The sequence below is a fragment of the Columba livia genome, chromosome 2, assembly GCF_036013475.1.
Source record: "Columba livia isolate bColLiv1 breed racing homer chromosome 2, bColLiv1.pat.W.v2, whole genome shotgun sequence".
Taxonomy (NCBI): domain Eukaryota; kingdom Metazoa; phylum Chordata; class Aves; order Columbiformes; family Columbidae; genus Columba; species Columba livia.
The window spans coordinates 71,585,906-71,605,489 of record NC_088603.1 but is presented as its reverse complement, the minus strand read 5'-3'; the positions used below and the strand labels follow the sequence as shown (position 1 = coordinate 71,605,489).

General features: G+C 42.9%; 1 protein-coding gene across 1 annotated transcript in view; it reads left to right on the top strand.

The window, feature by feature from the left end:
* The window catches only part of BMP6 (bone morphogenetic protein 6), a 92,132-nt gene that overhangs the window by 55,224 nt on the left and 17,324 nt on the right, over nucleotides 1-19,584 (top strand). Inside the window, exon 2 of the mRNA XM_065052448.1 lies at nucleotides 8,279-8,471. Within this exon, the coding sequence (XP_064908520.1) occupies nucleotides 8,279-8,471 (193 nt within the window). The remainder of the gene's footprint in view (nucleotides 1-8,278; nucleotides 8,472-19,584) is intronic.

The window sequence follows — 19,584 nt, the reverse complement described above, 5'->3', positions numbered from 1 at the left end:
TTTGATAAAGCAATTTGGCGTCTCTTAAGCAGAAAGATGTTTTGTTTGCCTAAGATACAACACTGTTTTCAGTGCAGAGACCTGCCGTATGTGCCAGCAGATGGAAAGAAAATACCGGTTTTGTTAACGTTTGTGTTCAGAAGCTGTGGGGAGGGGGTTATAGGAGGTGGATACCGTTGCAGTTGCAAAGCAATCTCTGTTATTGCATGGGGGACAGCTCACCAAGCCCAAACGTGAGTGCCAGTGGTGGAGATGGCGGTGGCCTGCAGGTCACCCTTCTGGACCCAGTTCCCTCAGAGTGATCTGCCAAGGGATCTCCTGCTGCTCACCGTCACTTTAGCTCTTCCCATCGTGTGCTGGAGCAAGGCTGGTCCCCACTGCCGCCTGCCTCCCAGTGTAGAGTAGAAAAGCTTTGCTAGCCATACGGTAGGCATCTTTGTGGATACTGTGAAAATGCCTTTTACTGCTTGCTGGTGTCCCATGAGTATTATATATTTAATTAGTGCATTATTTTAATTTTTAGACTGCCTTTGGTTTGAGAATCCTGAAAGGAAGCTGTTGTGCAACTGTTTTAATCTGATTTTACAAGCCGATTCCAGCTTGATTCCCAGCACAAAGAAACAAAGAAGAGCTCAGTTGTATTTTTTTTTTGTCTGAAAGAAAAAGGCCCTCCTCCATTTAAGATCTTCTGTAGAGTGTTATGTTTAGAGAGTGATTTGCTATTGTTTAAGCTTAATCTCCATAATTACACTGGGATTGGATTAATGATGGGTTATTTTTCTGAATCATTATTTTCTGGCACTCTCAGCTATCAAGCATAAAGCCAGGGCTTCACTGGATGTAAGCTGGCATTGCTCCATTGAAGTTAGTAGAATAAATCCACTTTATATTGTGGTGTCCCAGATGTGCTATTATAGCTGTTTCAAAGAAAGCACTCTTTTGGAGTTTGTTGGCCTTGAATATTCTTCTTATTTTTAAGCTGTCCGGTTACACTGTATCTATGGCAGCACAGCTAGCCGTTGTCTCTAGACCACCTCAGCTGGACCCAGAGGGTTCCACAAAAGGTGCAATGCCAGATTCAACTATAAGTATCATGACTTTTTTTTCTGTTTAAAAACTGCTTTTCATCACCAAGAGTGCAAGTGGAAAAGTTCATTACTAATGTCCAGTGAGCTTTTACGTGCCCTTATCTATGACAACAAACCTTGGTCTGTTCATTTGGGATGCTGTACTGCAAATCCAGGGAAGATGTCTGGGAGGCAGAGGGACTGGTACTTTTTTGAAACTAGTTATTTTTGCTCATTTTTCAATAAGGAGGGGCCTGGGGAGACCTGGCACACAGGAGAGGGGCAGTAGGGAAATGGACTCAATTTAGGGCACAGATCCATCACCATGACTGGGGTGATGGAAAGAAGCAGTTTATTCTTAGAGATCCTGAGCAGCTGTGTAGAATTGCTGTGGTTGCGGAAGGTATTTGAAGTTGCTGGGCTGAGGGCGAGGTGGAAGAAAGGATCTCCCTGACTCTTGCACATGTTGGGCAGGGGAGGATTTGCTTTCAGACATTTTATCTTAATGTCTCACCTGAGTTTCTCCTATTTTAAAGATTTTTCTTGCTCGCTGTGTAGGAGATGGCATACTAATAAATTTGTATTTGGAGAATGGGAAGGTTTTGCTCTCTTTGGGGTCCTTACTGTAAAGACAGAAGGGTCAGTCCTGTCTCTAAGCAGCAGTGGATTTAGAGTGTTATTGCAATGGGTTAGACCACACACCTCTTTAGGCCCGGAATCAAACTGAGAGTGGCACATACTATATCTAAGTGTGAAAACTAGACATCAATGATCCTTTCCCTAGTGGAAGGAATAGGAGTAGTTACTTTTATACAGTCCTAAAATTACATTCAGCCCTTTGAAGGCAAATGTGAGGTAGATGTGGCCACCAGTGAAAATGAGTTTGACACCGCTGCCCTAGTGCATCCCCACTCCTTCCAGGAGCTGCCTCTGCTGCAGGTCTGCTGTTGCACCTGTGGGTCCACGCAGTACAACTTAACTTCTCTTTCCATGTTAACAAGCAGAAAACGGGTGTGAAGATTTTCTGTTCTTCCTGTTTTAAGACATGAAACAGGTACTTTGTACTCTCTGGGTTGTACTCATCACTCTTTTTTACACAGCATTTAGGAAATACTGCTTGTTTTAGTAATAAAGATCAGCTTTAATAGTAACTCTGCTTCTATGCTTGTGATTGTCTGCCAATGAGGTGGGACTGTTTGGGAGACGTGGTGTCTTTTTTTAGATTGACCTGATAGATTGGGAAGATACAGACAAAACTTGAGACATATCCTAGGCATCTTTTCAGAGTAAAAAAGATGTTCTGTAGGTCGCATCCACTTAGGTCCTTGTGGCTGATGGTCTGGATAAGCACATTTTGGGAAACAGGACGCAAACTGCAAGACCTAAATGAAGACTGTCTTTCACCAAAGTTGGACTCCCTTAGCTTGGGGTGCACAAAAGGCTTCCATGCCTGAAAGCTTGTCTTTTGTCCTCCCCCATAGTGTATCCATTTGTCTTATAAAAGTACTACTAACTTCTATATCAATCCTGCCCCCTACTTTGAATCTTACTGCCTTTTGCATATTTTTACAGCAACTGTGGCCATGGTTGAGGCAGGGGAGTGTGGGGGGGTTAAGTTTAGATAAATTTTGTCCTGTGCAAACTATTGACAGCTATTATTGAAGAAATTCCGGTGATGCAGCTGTAAGGTTGCATCAGTAGATCAGTCATATGCACACAGAGGGGACTGTTTGAGCTGTGGTAATGCTTCAAGTATTTGAGGCCTAATCCATTGCTTCATTTCTCCAGATGTGATAAATGGTGTTGACTTAATGCAGAAATTGGTGACATAAAATGGAGAAGCTGCCTTTGCAGTTATTATGTAGCTATGGTGGTGAATCTCCTGTTAAAAACTCTAGTTTTCAGGAACTTTCTCATTTTATTAAGGGACAGGGCCATGTATGAAGGCTGAGAAGAAATGAGTAGGAACGGATCATATTTGTACTCAAATTCATGAACACTTGTGCAAAACTTATCTTGCCTGAGCAGGCTACAAATACTGGTGATTTTTGCCTGAGTCTGGTGGCAGTGGTCCTGTAAAACCAAGTCATCACTGAAGATCTTGGGGCGCAAAAGATTCTTAGAAATTTCAGCCTTGCGGGGGACAGGATGAATGCAGAATGTCCCATCCCAAATAATCATATCTCAGTCATTTGTGACTCCTCTCTTTCTCTGCCCCCTCCAAGAAGCCAGGTTGTTGTGGAAATTATAGTTGTTTATATAGACAATTTATTAAAAAAATACTTTCAGAGCTCTGGGTTATGAGTATACATGTGAATAGTTTTGGCTTTAGCTCTAAGAGTATGAGCTAGAGACTTTCTTAAGCCATCATTGAGATTCTCACCCAAACACCTAACCTAACACGTTTCTCAACAGCTCAGAACTGGAGAAAAACACCGAATATCCTGACACTTGGTGCTACTGTTCTGAGTGAAAATTGTGTTTCCTCGGGAAAGACTGTTGTCCTGTTCCTTCTGCATACCACTTACTTTAAATCCAAAAAGAAATTCTGAAAATTCCTACGCATGAGGAGAATTTATGTCCATGACTCAGTCATTAGGGTTACATTTCCTTTGGTCCAAGATGTATGTGACACCCTCAAATGGAAGTAGGATGGTATCGCTACCAAAATAGATGCATTGTGTTAATTTTTTTTATTTTTTTTTTGTGTGTGCAGTGCTTTTAAAGTAACAAGTATTGTAAGCAGTATGCTATTTTTAAACCAAGGACATTTTGTGCTGAAATTGGCTATTGCAACACTGGGTTAGAATTAGAATACACAAAATTCAAAACCACAGTAACCCTAATTTTGCCATTCTTGCCTTTTTAACTACTCAACAATAGTGTTGTGTTTGTATAGCGTTTAAAAATATTTGTTAAAGGGAATGTAAAGAGCTACTGGCAGGGTTCTCTGTTAACTGTTTGTGCACGCTCAGCCGCTCTGCTCAGAAATGAGCTGCACTGAAACCTCGGGGATGAGTGCTCCCAGTGTCCACAGCTCAGGCTCTGCTTTGTGTTGCAAGCGAAGGAGCAGTTGAAGCCCCAGCCAGGATGGGGGCACAGACCTGCATGGTGGAGCAGACAGTCCCTTTGGCTCAGAGGACGTGCACCCACGATGGGCTAAAACTTCTCTTTGCGATCTCCTTTCCCAGCTCACCCTGGGATGTGTGTGCCTGGATCTATAATCTCTAAGGAGCTACGCTGGCAAATGAGTAATAATGTTCAGGATAATATAGTCTGACTATGAAGATGAATTTTATAAGGCTATAGTTCTTGTCATGACCCTACGATTCCTGGTTTTGGTACTGACATTCGGGCCAGCCCTGGGGAGAGGTTATGGGAGGTCAGCACTGCTCAGGGCTGCTTGCTTTCAACCTGCCCCGGCTGTGAGTCACCCAATTTTCTCTTGAAGGGCTTTACAAAGTTGGGATATGCACGTGTCCATCTTCATATGAAAATTAGCTTTGGATTTCTCATGTCACCAATCAGACTGACCTGAATGAATTCACGTGGGAAAAAAAAAATACTTGGAAAGTAGCTTGAGAAATGATTTCTCCTTTTTACTGTTGCCTTGCATTGTGGCATGTGCTGTCTGCATTTTGAATACGAGGTCATCTGATGCGTTATAACACGATAGCAGTACAGACTGGGTTATCCTGGGAACCAGCAGTTTGGTTCTTGTCTGTCCACATTTTACTGTTCTAAAAGTTGACTTCTTTGTTAAAAATGAACAGTTTCCAGGGGGTAGAAAGCCCCCAGGGAAGAACTGTTGGCATTTTATATTTTTAAGCTGTCTTGTTGAATGAAAACAGTTGATTATTAACTTGATGGGGTGACAATGAGTATATAGAACTTAAATATCTCACCACTCCCACGAATTAAAAAAAACCCACTCCCCATTGTATCATGGGAAGATACATAGCCAGAAAAAGTTTCCAACTCGTTAAACTTTTATACTTGCTTCATACAAGCTTAATGTAGGCTTTTTTTCCATCCTGTGATGTTGTAGGGATGCAACTGAGAAGGACACCATCAACTTAGCAGTATTTCTTTCTGAACATGTTTTCTTATGACAGAAAAAGCTAAATTACTTAATCTGAAGGATTAATAAAAGGTTTCCTTGTTTGTGTGTTTCAGGTTGTTTATTCTGCCAGGCCTGATAACGAATCAGTCTGAGTGTTTCCCCTGTAATCAGTCTAGTCAGCTTCTGTGATTGTGCAGGTTATTCAGACACAGATGGGAATAAAGGAAGAAAGTTTTAAAAAACAGGAAAATACTATTGTAAATGTATCGGGCAAATTATAAACTGGGAAAGGGTACTCAGAGGCAAGTGTTGTACCTGCAGCTACTTTTGATGCTCTGTGGTAGATGTTTGGGTGGGTTTTTCTTCCTCTTGTGGCTTGTGTTTGACTTTTACAAGAGGGGTAGGGGAAAATACTGATTTAAAGGACTACAGTCTGACTATATCTCTTTTAAACTACGTATTTTGGAGTGAAGACGAGTGGAAGTAAGGCTGCTATAGCTGATTTGGTGTTGGAAAGCAAAAAATGACATTTGGGCTCATTTTGAGCCCCATGCTGGATGGGATGGCTTGTGCTCTCCCTCATGTGCTTGTAGGGGCCACATTGCATCTTGACATGGGGCCATAGCTGGCAAGCAGCATTGAATATTCCCTTTGCTGTTCCTCTCCAGTGTAATTTTAGTTTTCCAGCACCCTGATGGGGTTCAGTGGCTCATCCTGGTTGTCCCCTTCTCCTTGCTCTTCCTGATCCTCTGCTATCATCCTCAGCCATGAGCCCAGGGAAAGCCAACTTGCTACATCGCTCCTGCAGGTCAGCTCATCCCCGCGACAATGCAGGAGGGGATGTGGGTTTCAGCTGGTCATTGCACCCGCGAGCAAGGATTTTGCAAGTTCTAAATCAAGAATCATTGCTTCATAAGTGTGTCTCTCCAAACCTGTGGATTTAGACATTCCCTCACCACTAATTACATCCTCTCGTCTTGTAGCAGCAAGTAAAAAAGGCCAAGTTGGGCACGTCGTTCTGCTGCAAGCAGCCAAACGCGGTTTCTTGTTGGTTGGATGCTTGCGAGTTTCTGAAAGTACGTGGCCACTCTGTTTTGGGAGGTGCATCCTGCAGGGCTCGCCTCGGGATGGGGAGTAACTGGGCAGCTCAGGCCCCTTCTTGGAGGGTGTACGTGTGAGTGACACCAACCAGTCCAGCATTGCCAGAGTCGTTCCCAATTAAAAGCAGAGGCAGATGCTTCAAAGGGAAGCCCAGATCGCTGATAACTGGTGGCCAGTGATGTAATTCCTAGGTGGCACTGGAAGTGAGCGGTACCATCATTTGCCTTCGCAATCTCTGGCAGAGATGCTGGGCATCACCACCTCATTTCTGGAAGCCATAGGGTCCCATCACCTGCATTTGTTAGTCATTTGACGTCTGAACTGCTCAGACAGATGCAACGCAAGACTGCCAAAACTTGCAGCGGTGTCCAGCTCTGAGGACAGTTTGCAAGTTGGCCCGTTTGCCCCGTGGCAGCTCTTAATGCAGCATCTCCAAGTGCAGTGTCCCACAAGATGCTCGGCAGCAGTTGTACAGAGGTGAAAAGATTTCCAGGCAAGCTTCAAAGAGAAGGATGTGACTAACTGTCTTGCAGGGAGCCAGGACATGGACCCAGCCAGATGAAGCATCTCATATGAAAGGGCTGCCAAAAGAAAGGGAGAGGACATGGACGAAACTGTGACTGGGTGATGAGGAGGAACAGGCAGTTGGGAAAGGTAGAGGGGAAAATCTCCGTGGGCTGTTTCCTGTGGCCAGGAGACATATCTGCTCTCCGGGGAGGTAACCTGTGGGTAAAGTGACGAACCTCAAGCACGTTGGCCGTCATTCCTGGCTCCGCAGCAAGCCTCCGCTGCCTGTCCTTGGACAAGTCGCTCTCCTGGTGACTCAGTATCCCAGCTGTAAAACAGGGTTTGCTGCTTACCTCATGGGGTGTTGTGAGGGTAGGCTCGTGGGTGCCTTTGCAGTCTGATGCATTAAGGTGGGGGGAGCAGCAGAAAGTGAGCACAAAGACAAACGTAAAAATGGATCTGTACTTCCCTCACTGCCTTCTCCGAGTGCAGTCATGTCCCTAATGATTATATAACGGTGACTTATTCATCATTGACGTACACTCCTTTGGTTGCACTGGTGGGAACAGTTTTTTGGTTTTATTTTTTTCCCCCTCAGGGTTTAAAGATGTAATCTTGTATATTTATATAATATGCTAATGTTTTAACCATTTTCTAATAGAAAATTAGAAGAAATAATAAAGAATAAATCAAAGTCAGACTAAATCAAGATGTAATCAAGTAATACAAGAGTGGGATTAGAAATAAAGTTTGCAAAGGGAGGCTCAAACAGAAGAAATGCAAATCCTGAGGCTTGAAGGAGGAGGGGTTCTGGTTTGTGTCTGTTTTCAACCCTGTACCTGAGAGTATACCTGAGGAGGCCTAAGAACAGAAAGCAGAAGGGGTCACTCCTTCTCAGCTCTTTCATTCTCAAAGAAGCTTCTGCAAAAGGAAGGGGAGCTTGGGTTGACTTTAACCCTTGAAATAAATGTCATGTTAATCTTACTCTTCTCACAAGGTAGTCCGATGGCTAATGTGCTGACCCGGGAGCCAAAAACCAGCAGTTTTTAGGACGGTTAGGGAATTGGTTGACCCGGTGCTAACACTTAGTTCTGTCTGTGCCTTTATGTGCTAAAGCAAAATTGAACTAATTGTTCCCTCTGTTGGAAGAGGGGTGTGAGGCTTAAAGAAATGTGGTAAAGAACATGGAGATCCACAGGTGGAAAATGCTGGGGGTGGTCACAGCTTCAGAGTTTTACACAGGAGCAAAATGCGTGGTCATTTTTCACCTGTCAAAGCTGGCTTTTCTTTAAAAAAAAAAAAAAAAAAAGAACTCTCAAAGGCATTGGCTAGAGAAGAGAAACATTCATCTTTTCTTAGTACTATATTTGAAAGGCTTTAGCTGCCTAAGTTTTCCTGGCACTTCCCAAGGCTATCTTTGGAGAAGAAAATAGGATTCTTGTTTTTTTTGGAGGAACAGGTGGCAGCATGTGGAAACTTTTTGTTGTTAAACTTTAGTCATGGCTCCTTTTTTCCTTTTCTTCCCTTTTCCCATCTGCAGTTGAGTATGACAAGGAGTTCACGCCTCACCAGCGGCACCACAAGGAGTTCAAATTTAATTTGTCTCAGATTCCTGAGGGTGAGGCCGTCACAGCCGCTGAGTTTCGGATCTACAAGGACTGCGTTGTGGGGAGCTTTAAAAACCAAACCTTCCTTATCAGCATCTACCAAGTGCTGCAGGAACATCAGAACAGGTACGCAAGAGAGGGCTGGTTCTGTGACACCAGTCGCTATCCTGGGGAAAGCTGAGCTTGTGCATTCATGTTGAGAGGACTGCTAAATAAATACCGGTTTAGTTCACATTGACAAGGTTATGTTATTGCATGGTCCTTTCCTTTTGGGAAATGGGCATGGCAGAGTGCAAAATGGACCTCAGCCAGAGAAAGTCCATAGTATTGTAGCCCAGGGTGTCACTGAGCTGCAACCTTTGTGTTGTCATTAAATAGAGCACGAATCTGATGTGAGGCAGAAACCAAAGTTACTGTGCTGGCATTGCTCTGGCATACTGAAATACACATACATGTCCCCTTTCAGCTTAATACTACCAACATTAAAACATTGCCTGTTTGAAAAATACTGGTAATTAGTGCGGATTTGACCTGCTCTCAGCTGGATTTACATTAAAGTAAATAAAGCAGAAGAAAGTTCAGGATGCTGACCACAGATACAAAATCACTCCTGGCCTTTCAGTGGCAATGAGAGAGGCAAAAGAGAGGCAGAATAGAAATGGTGACACAAAAACACAAACAAGTATAAATGGACCAATTAATTTAAAAAGGGGAATGTTTCAGATGGGGGAAGAATCACGTAAGGCTATAAGATGGAAATACACGGTCAATTCAATGTCAGAGTAACACTGTGCTACAAAAGTATTTCATTACTTCTGCTGAAACATGTCAGGACTGTCATTACATCTCTGCTGCAGGCAGAGAAATCAGAAGCAGCAGTATTTAAAAAAAGTTCAAAGGTTTCCTGGGTGTTTTCCTTTCTGGTCCTTCTTTCTCCAGCCTTTCCATTGGTACCATTTGGGGGTGTCTGCCTTTGATGGTCTGCTGTTTTGAGGGCAATGTCAAATAGCTAGTGATTGTTCTATGTGGAGTGTGGCCTCTGGGGAAACGGAGAGAAATACTTGGGTATACAGGTGATGGGGAAGAAGGTGTTAGTTTTAGAAGATCTGTGTTCCCTTTGTCCTTCGAATTGCAAGTTGCTGGACTGCCTCCTGGGGTGAAGTGCTTGCTGGTTAGGGTGTGACATCAGTGTCCACTTGCAGAGCTGGTGGAAGTCCAGACGGTCATGCAGATTTCATAGATGTTAGCTGTATTGTTCATTTAGAGACACATTGAATAAAACATGGTGAATGTTGGTCTGGTTTAGATTTCACAAGTAGAGATCCCACCTCTGGAGCTGGAGGAAAACCTATGCCGAGTGGCTATGAAAGCGATCGACAATGCTGCTCTATGTCAGTCACCCAAAAAGGGCACAGTGTAGGAGAGCTGTCAGCTTTTACGTGTATATAACATTTTTTCAGCATATACTGAGCAAGCAAGTAAAGCATTGCAGGAAAGAGGATAAAGTACAGGATGCAGCCCCTAACATACCCCGTTCCTTACAAATTTGCAAACTCGTTCTGAAAGAGGCTGTGTGCTGCAGTGATGCTGGCACCTCGTATCTTTGTTTCAAATACCATGCCAGAAACGTGCCAAAATCAGTTTGTGCTGTGAAGCTGCAACACATGTCCTTTGGTGCTGGGCACTTTGACATCTGCAGGTGCTGAGCATCACTGGGTGCTGGAGACCTCCCTCCAAAAAGAGCATACACAGCAGCTCGGTGGTGATAGCCAGGGTGGTCTCTCTCCAGAGCTGGCGAGTATTTTGAGTCTGTCAGTTCCGTTCCATTGTGTTCCTCCTGCCACCGCTGGCAGCTGTGCTGAGGGCATCCTCATGTTGGGACTTGGGAGTCGTAAAGCGGCTTCCTCCAGGTCCAGGCTGCCAGCAATTCCCTGTCCCTCCTAACATGGGCTGGGTGTGAACCGCTGACCCAGGGATGAGTGTCTGTAGTTCATTACTAACCTCTGACTCATGCAGTCCCTCAAGGCTCCCTTTCTGTTTCTTTTTCTTCTTTATTTATTTATTTTTACTGGTGGGAAGGAGGGAGATGCTTGGCTAAAGAAACTTGCGCTTTGGATGAGTCTGCGGGACTTGTCACATCGGATGAGTCCGCGGGACTTGTCGCATCATCTGCGCAGGGGTGGGCAAGATGTGGCTCACAGATTCTTGCAGCTGTAATAAAAAGGATGTGCCCTTTTCCACCCTTTTTCCTTTCAACTGAAAGGACTCTTTCATGTACATGTAAACTATAAAAGCACATATGAAAACGTGTGCTTGTGTATAAATACGTAGATAGGTATGTATTCTATGTATCTGTATATAAAATTGTCACCTCTATTAATTGTCCTCTATAAATTTAAAATATACAGATGTTAAAAGACAGTTAAAATAAGATATTAGAAGCTGCTTACTACTCTTCAGTGTCAGGTTTAGTTGTCACTGCTACTCTTCAGTTGAGGTGCTGACTATAGGCTACTGCTGCTACAGATTCACATACAACCATGTTGGTGACCTTGGTAGACTTCGGCTTGTGAACATTCCTGAAAACAAATACTAGAAAGTTGTATTTAGCTGTTCAGTAAAGTCTCTTCATGGAGGGCAAAAATGCCTCAGATTCTTCTGGTATGCCTTAAGGAGCTGTATTCTTTGAGTGGTTTTGGGGTTTGATCATTAATTCACTTACTTGCTTTTAGTAGTGGTAAAAAAAAAAATTAAATAAAAATCCAAAGTGCCTTTTTCTCCCTCTTTTGCCTCAGTGGATTAACTTGAAATATAATTTTTTATTTTCTGGCTGAGAATACTGGGAGGTTACATTACAATAAAAGGACTATTTTTTGAAGGAACTTGCTAAATATTTGTAAAGCTTCTGTTTTGTTTTAGCAGATATCTTATGAGCCAGAAAATAACAGCTGTCTTTGAAAAAAAAACCCAAACCTAAAAAAGTTGTGTCACACTTCCTTTGAACTAATGGTTTGAATAACAGCCTGATATTTCCTGACCTTTGGTGACATTTTATTGCATAAGGAAGTATCTGTACAGATTCTGAAGTCTAGCTGGTGAACTAGTAGGTGAAACAGAAGGAGTTTAAGGAGCACCCTTTTTCATCTTGTTCTGCTGACAAATATTCCTTCTGGTCAGGAAAATTCATCTCTGAAGACCACAGAAGGTGCTTGCACAGTCAGTGTTGGCAGTCTCCAGAGAAAGTTCAAAGTCACCATGTTAATCTTGGCTTTTATGAGGTTAACAGTTGTCTGAGGCGATTATTAGTAGCTAATAAAATACTTCTGGGCACAAATAATTCTTAACAGGGCAGCTGGCATGTATGGATTTAAACCAGCAGTCTGCAAGAGAAAGGTACCATGCACCTCTGAGGGAAAATATATAAAGAAAAAAGAAACCTGCCTGCTCCTCTCAAATAAATGAGTTTAGGAGGGCAGGAGTTTAGAGAAGGATTCAGTGAATACAAATATTCACCAAAGCTCACAGCCTGGAAGTATCCCTTGGCTCCAGTTAAGTGTAATGAAGTGGCTTAATTCAGTATTACTTGAGCAAAGAAAAAAAAGCTCATCTGGACAGTAAGAGCGTAAGCGTGTGACTCCAGCCCAGATGTGCGCACTGCTGCATGGAATTTCAAGGCACTGCTGGCCGTTCCCTGATGGCTAAAAACAAAACCAAGCCTGAGGCTAAAATTTCTGCCAGTTACTGAATTATCAAACTGAATTATGCTACTGTAGACAAAGCTAAAAGCAAGGATTTCATGGGCCTGTTCATGACTTTCTCCTAGATAGGGGTGTATGGAGGGAGAGTGCGAACGACCAGACATCAATGCTGATTGAAATGGCATCACCTTCGGTGAGAAATTTGACCTTTTCCTTGTTCAAAACCATCAGAAATATGAAAACGATACTCGTGGAGGCTTTCCAGGCAGTGAAATGCACATTGAGGACAGTGTGGTCTAAGTACATTCTCTCTTAAAAAAGAAAACATTTTAATACTGACTCACTTGTGTCAGTAATATTTTCATCTCCCCATTCCTTCCACCCTTTTGTAAGGTAAAAAAAATAGCGCCTAGAAACTAGGCTTTTGTTTTTCAACCAACCACGGTTAATGGCCACGTTTTGTCATAACACAAACTGCTGGAGTTGTCAGTGGGACGCTGCGAAGAGATTAATGAAATCCTCAGGATAGGTCAAGCTTGTGGCCAGCTGTCAGCAGAATGCATTTGGGCTTGTGTGGAGAAGAGGCTTCACCAAACAAGGCCGATGTGACATCTGGTTTGCTCTGAGGGGAATGACTCTGGGTTTTGAAATGGGCTGTTGGGGGTGATGTTGGGAGGGGGAATGGGTGATACATCCGCTGGACGTTGCTGCCCTTCTGCTTCTGACCTCCCAGAGTTGAAGAAACTGTGCTCTTTGAAGGCTAGGGCAGAATTTGGTTTTTTTTCCTTCCGTGTGTGCAGAAAGTGGGGAGGTTTGCCAGAACACCAGTTTAGGGAGACAAGTGGCCTCAGCTTCCAGGTGCTTGTCCCACCTTGTGGGTGCTGAGTTTCGGCAGGCAGGAGCTGTGCAGCCTCGACTCTCCTCCCTTTAGTGGTATGGATGCACAGCTGAGCCCTGCATGTGGGCGGGTTTCTGAGGTGTAGGGCTGGTTTTGTGAATGGACCAGCAAAGCCCTCTCTGACTTCTGATACCTCTTGTGAGTGGATTGCCATGTAAGCGAGACCTTTGCATGGGAAGGGAAGAAACGAGTCTTCCCTGGAAACAGCTCATTAATTTCTTTTTCTTACTCAAAACTTCCTTGCTCTCACCCAAAGAGATGTCAGGTCAGGACCAGAGAAGGTAGTTTATGGTTGATCAAAGATGTTAGTCCTTGGTTTGGACCATCAGTATATTTTTGAGTGTAAATATCCTGCTAATGCAGACCTCAAAACACTCCCACACTGTCCAAACAACTGATCTATGAAAAACACTGTGGCCTGTGTTAGTGATCAAAGGAAGATATGGTACCTTAATGGTCTAAGTTTATTAAACAGTTTCTTTTTCACCCAGAATGCAATATGAAGACTTGATGTGCAGGAAGATTTCTCCTGTATGATAAGACAGGTGTGGACATAGGTGTGCCCTGCAGAGTGACCGCCTGGGGAGTACATCTTTCTACTGAACACAGTTCCTTAAGGGTTAAGGCACTCGTTGGTTTTTTTAGCTGCCAGTTACAGTGGTAATAAAGTCTTCCTCTTTGCAACAGGATATTTATACAAATGTGATCCGAGCTTCTAATCTAAAGGGCAAATTGATTTGCCGGCAGTGTTTATAGCTTAGAAAATAAATAACTGTCCTCAACTGGGTTTTGGAATGGGTCGTGTAATACAAATAACAACGCTAGCATCAATCTGTTTCAAGTTGGGGTCAGATTTGTATACAGTGTGCATATATTTGTATATGATAGAGCTGTTTCCATGATGCTATAGAGAAGCGTCTGTCCACATTTCAGTTCAACTCCCACTGTGGGTATGTGATTTGTTGTGGTTTAGGGTGGTTGGTTTTTAGTAGTTTAAAAGTTAAACTTATTCCGGATTAAACTTACTTGTTCTGCATCCAGCTGGATTTTTCTAACAAAACTTAATACCATATCAGTGCCTTATGTCTTTTCCTAAAGGACAAAGATAAATATTACCCTTTTGCCTTCTCCCTCATCTTTATGCCTCAGACTGCATTTAAACTCTGAGGTATAGTACTGTAGCCATCACTACAGCTACAATACCCTGTAGTCTCATTAAATCACAGTCAAAGAAATTAGAAATAAATCTCCTGTACCTGTGACTCAGGGTGATTTTTTTCTTTTTTCACTGTTCTTGTTGGTAAAGTGTTTGTTCCTTAGAGCTGTGAAGCTCAAGACATTGAGCTGGATGTGAGGGGACACCTTTGGGCTCAAATATCAGTGTTGGCTTTGCTGAGGATTATCACAGACCTGTAGGCTGAGCTTCCTGCAGTTTTGGCACAGGGAGATCACATCCTTGAGCTCTAGGCTCTGATCTTCCACTCTCTGCCAGATGCAGCCTTGAAACTGATGTCTCACTCTGCTGCTCTTCCAGTGAATCTACAAGACTTAACCCCCCACCCCTGCAGACTTCACCTCCTGGGTTGATGCCCACAGTGATACAGAACAGCTTTTTCAGCACAGGGGCAGGTTTTGCCAGACAGAGCACTGGGGGTGAGGGGCTGGTAGGGCATCAGCGAGAAGCTGAGCTCACCTGCCTGGCACTTCTCCTGGATCCCAGTGTCTGACTGCATCCAGGCTGTCTCTCTTCTCCCTGTGCCAAATTGCAGACCCCCTCCAGAGCAACCTGGCATCACTGTTCTGTGCTTTTTCTTCCCCTGGCTGTCAGTCCCTATGAATTAGTACACAGTTACTGGTTTATCTATTTCACCTTGAAAGTAACTTCATTTGTGGCTGACAGCGCTTGATAGTCCCTTCCTCATTTCTGAGGAGCTCTTACGGGATGTGCATGCCTCTCCTCATCCTCTGGCCCATAGATGGTGTAATAGCTACTTCAGGACAGTTAAACTCAGCCTTATTTCTTTTCATAAAATGACAGAGACTGCCTTTGCTTTCCATGGTAGCTTATTCCAGGTGCTGGCATTCCCCTGCCTGGGGCTCTCTGTATGAGTGAGTGCTGATTGATTGGATTTTGTATGGTGTTTTTAAATCTTTGGAGTAATGGTCATTTAGACATACTAAGTTGTTAAGGTTTTGTATTGCATCTGTTGGCAGTACCTCATGCTGTGCGAACTCCGTATACAATCTGTTCTATAAGTAATAAACACTTATTTAAATTCAAAGTAGTGCTTACATCTACTGAAATATGTTTGATCTATGGTTTTGAAAAGGCTGTGATTTCAAGATTTTATCAGTGTAGAGCTCTGTTAAACTCTGTAAAACTGAGTCAGTTGTGAGTCCAGTTATTAGTCTGTCGTTCATGGATAAGAGCAAATAATTTTGCTAGTTTGCTATATGCAGAGTAATTTTCACAGAAGGTTGATGTCAGTGCAGACTAAAGACTCAGATTCTGAGGTACCAGAAGAGTATTTAGAAAGTGTGTTAATTAAAGTGTAAATCCCACACACTTCTGTGCGAAATTCCCTTTTGAGAAACTGCTGCTAGGCAGTCTAGACTATTATGTCAACTTGTCTTTGAAGAAAAGTAAACAAAAAGGTTCAGCTGAGGAAAGTTTTAGAGACTTAAAGTAATTAATGCTTTGGTAAATGGCTGTTGATGCGTAACAATCCTTTAAACACCTGGGTAATTGCGAGCTTTGAAGTGGGGCCAAAAATATTGTTCCGAGATCTGTAATTAAAATACGAGACCTTTAACTTGGTCATTTTGAAGGTGAGATTTCTGTTTGTTCTCACTTGTCTCCCTGGTGAAACTTCTGCCTGGTTGGGGAAAGAAGGCCAGGGAGGGTGGGAAAGTAAAAAACCTAATTCAACAGATGCTTCTTTAAATGCAGCTTTTTATAGCTTTGCTGTTTTTCCTGTAGCAAAGTTCCATGTTGTAATGTGTACCCAGAACAGAGGAATTATTTTAATGTGAACATTTCACTAAGTATAGTAACTAAGATTAACCACTTGACCTGGTTACTAATTTGACTAAATTCTAATATAATTAGTGTTCAATTAAAGAGAATTGACACCTAGAGACGTTTTGTTGAAAGGTTTACACAGAGGTTTCAGTTAACAAAATATTTATCTTACAAGGGAAAAGCACTAAACTGAAATGCAAGCTGTTTCTCCTATAAGTGCCCTGAGTACATGGTTGGGATGCCGGTATTAAGAATAGTAGCCGTATTTGATATTTATATCTGAAAAATCAGCTTGCTCTCTGAGGACACTGGACCTAAATCCTGCCTTCTGAATTACACAGGCCATATTTCTTCTGTAAACTGTGTACTTCTTTCTGTTTATCACAGCCACTGGTGATTGCTGAGCTGACCTTTGTTTCTCCGTCCTCCTCCAGAGTCTTCTGAAGGCCATGGAAGCACTCACATTTGTTTCCTGGGACTTGAGACCATACTTCAGGGCCCTGATCCAGAACAAAATGCTCCTATTTCGAGCTGGGAATCTCTTTCCTATTTAATGTCCTATCTTGTCTCAGGAAAGTTGTCTCAGCTCATTGCCTCAGTTTCTCCCATTCACTTGCATCCCTTTAATAATCTACGGTTGATACCCTGATTATGGAAGTCATTAAGTGAACTCATCCAGATGGTTAAGCACACTGAAAATAAAGATGAGACTGTCAGGTACCATAGTGACAATGAGATGACAGTAGCTGTATAAAAATCCAGAGGCAGGTTTAGGCAGAGAGGATGGTACGAAACTGCCTCTCTTGGTGATAAAATTTCTCTTCTGTACACTGAATTTGAAAGTCCTGCTGTGCAGGTGCCAGAGGTCCTGTGATGTCCTCGATGTGAGGGGTTGCTTTGGCATGAAACCAATGGACTTTTTTCAGCCTGTGCTGAGAGCAGATATTTCTTCCTCTCTGCTCAACGGTGCTGGCTCATGCATTTCTTCCAGTATTTCTTTTTCTAGTTTTCCCCATTCTTCATGCTCCCTTCCCATTTCCCTCAGGTCTCATCTTGCCTGTTCTCAAATGCTGAAGTTTTCAGAATCCTTCCATTGATGTGACCATGTATATGGTTGAGTGCTTCCTCTTGGAAGGCCACTGCCCGCCTCACTGCACAGGATCAGTGTCATCACTTAATTACTAGAAATTCAATACTTTGTTTCATGCAACTTGCTTGGTATGTGATCCGTTTCTCACCTTCTTGTCCACTCTTCAGATTTCGCTTTGACTATTGGCTTGCATCTGCTTGTGTGTAGCACTCTTCAGCACGGTATCTGACTGCTTCCTAAATATTTCTTTTTTGACATGGCTGTAAGGCAAAGCTAGTGGTGGTGTTCTCGTTGTGCAGATGAGGAGCTGATGCATACACCAGTGAGGGTCAACTGTCCACACCAGGTTTAGTTGCCGCTTTTAGATGATTTCTTTTCCTTTATCCAGCACTGCTCTTCGGCGTGCAGGAGTACCCTGCTTATCTGCTCTGTGTATGTGCTCCAACTTTTGCAACAAGTCGGGCCATGGAGTGTGGATCTGCTAAGCAAACACCGATGGCAAAAGTGGTCCCTGCCAAAATCAGCCAACAGTCCAGCAGCAGGAGCAATAAGGCTGTGCAGCAGCTTTAGCTCTAATGTTCCCCATCTGTCTTTTGCAACCCTAGTGGGAGAGGAGCAGGATAAATGGTCTTCAGACAGCAGAACTGGGGTGGGAAGGGAAATTCCAGTCATGGCTGCCTTTCCCTGTGAACTCTGAGGCAAGACTGAAAGTGTGGGATCCACATCACTGATGCCTGTCACCACATTTCTTGGAAGCCTTGTTGCCACAAGTGGCAGCAGGAGCAGGTTTTGGCTCTCTGTGAGCCATCAGTGCAGGAAGATGCCAGTAGTTTCCCAACTACTTCTAGAAGCAGAGGGATGCTGAGTTGGGAATAATGGGCCTGATTCACAGAGGTACTTTCTACTCCCTTTACTCTGCAGACTTCTTCCTTTTATCCAGGGTCTCTCCAGCTCATCCTTGCATGTCCATGTATCCCCCCTGACAACTGCAGCAAATTCTTCACCCTTCCCCATCTAATTAGATTTTCTTTCCATTCCACCTGGGGCCAGCCCGGGAGATGTCCCAGTCTCCATTCCAAGATCAGACATTGTACGGCTTTTTTGCAGGAGTAGCAAGGGCATTTCTTCTCAGCCACATGGCTGCAGGGAAGAGCAGATTCCCCTCAGGTGATGCATGGCATTTGGTTTACCAAGGGGGAAAGGAGGAGAAAGTATGTTCCCTGCAGACAAAAAATCCAGGGGATTTTGTTGCTAAGCTCAGAATCTCTGTTAAGCCTGTGTGGGCAGCAGTTTTCAAGTACTTACTGCTTGGCCAGTTTTGAGATTATTTTCCTTCATGGAGCAAAGACATACAACATTTATATTCTGGAAGAAAAAAGGAAAAAAAAAAAAAAGAGTTGTTAAAGTCTCAGTTAAATAGTTGGGATTCTTTTTTATGTGAGTAAATTATTTTTTTTTCCCCTGATTTTGTCTTTGGAAATAAGTGACGGAATATTATTTTTAAACCTTCATGCCAAAACCAAAACTAGTGAGAGATTACTTGCAGTTTTGTGCAACTTGGTGAAGTCTGGGTGACAAACACTAATTGAAAACAGACTTAATCAGAAAGTATTAGGATGTGTTACCTGTTGGAATTACTACAATGACCTACAATACCTGTGGGGTGAACCTTCAGTGGTGACTTCATCCAGTCAAACAATGCAAGAATCAGCTGAATAGCAGAGCTAATTGAAAACCACTCCTGTATGAATCTTTTTGCAGAGAGTTAACTGGATTGGAAAACCCAGTTGTCCATTTTATCTGCATTTTACAAAGGAATTCAAATCTTTCCAAAGAGAGTTTGACATGCTGAGATAAAATGCAGCTTTCTTGTTTGGTATCATTGTACATTGGTCAGGCAGTTTGCTTATTACATTTGTGGAGGACACTAAATGGGAGAGACCCACTTGAGAGCAAGTCCATAATTTAAGTAATCTAATAACAATGGAGATTCAGTTGGGGTGGTGGGGGGGAAGTGTGATTCGGTACAGAGAATAATTGCATTTGGCCATGAAAAATCAGTGATGTAAATAAACCATAGGAAATGACTGGGTCCTTTGCGGTTCAGCAGCATGAATCTAAGGATTATAGTGGATCACAAGGTGAACATGAGTTAACAGTATGAGTTTTGTGAAGAAGCCAAAATCATATTTTGAGATGTATGAGTAGAGGCATAGTCTGTGGGACGCATCATGATTATCCTTCCACTGTACTCAGCATGAGGGAGATCTAGATCAGAGTTGGGTCTATAAAGAGCAATGAGAATAGACAAAGTCTATAAAACATGCCTTACAAGGAAAGACTGAAATATTGTTTTGATAAGAAGGAGAGGTCATTGTTGCATTTAAATTAGATACAGCGTGTTTCAAAAAGGTGACATTTGAAATCACTACATCTCTGTAACCGCAAACTATCAACTACTGTCTCAATGTTTTCTGTACAGCAGGTAGAAGTAACATATGGCATCAATACAAATTCACTAAAACTTGATA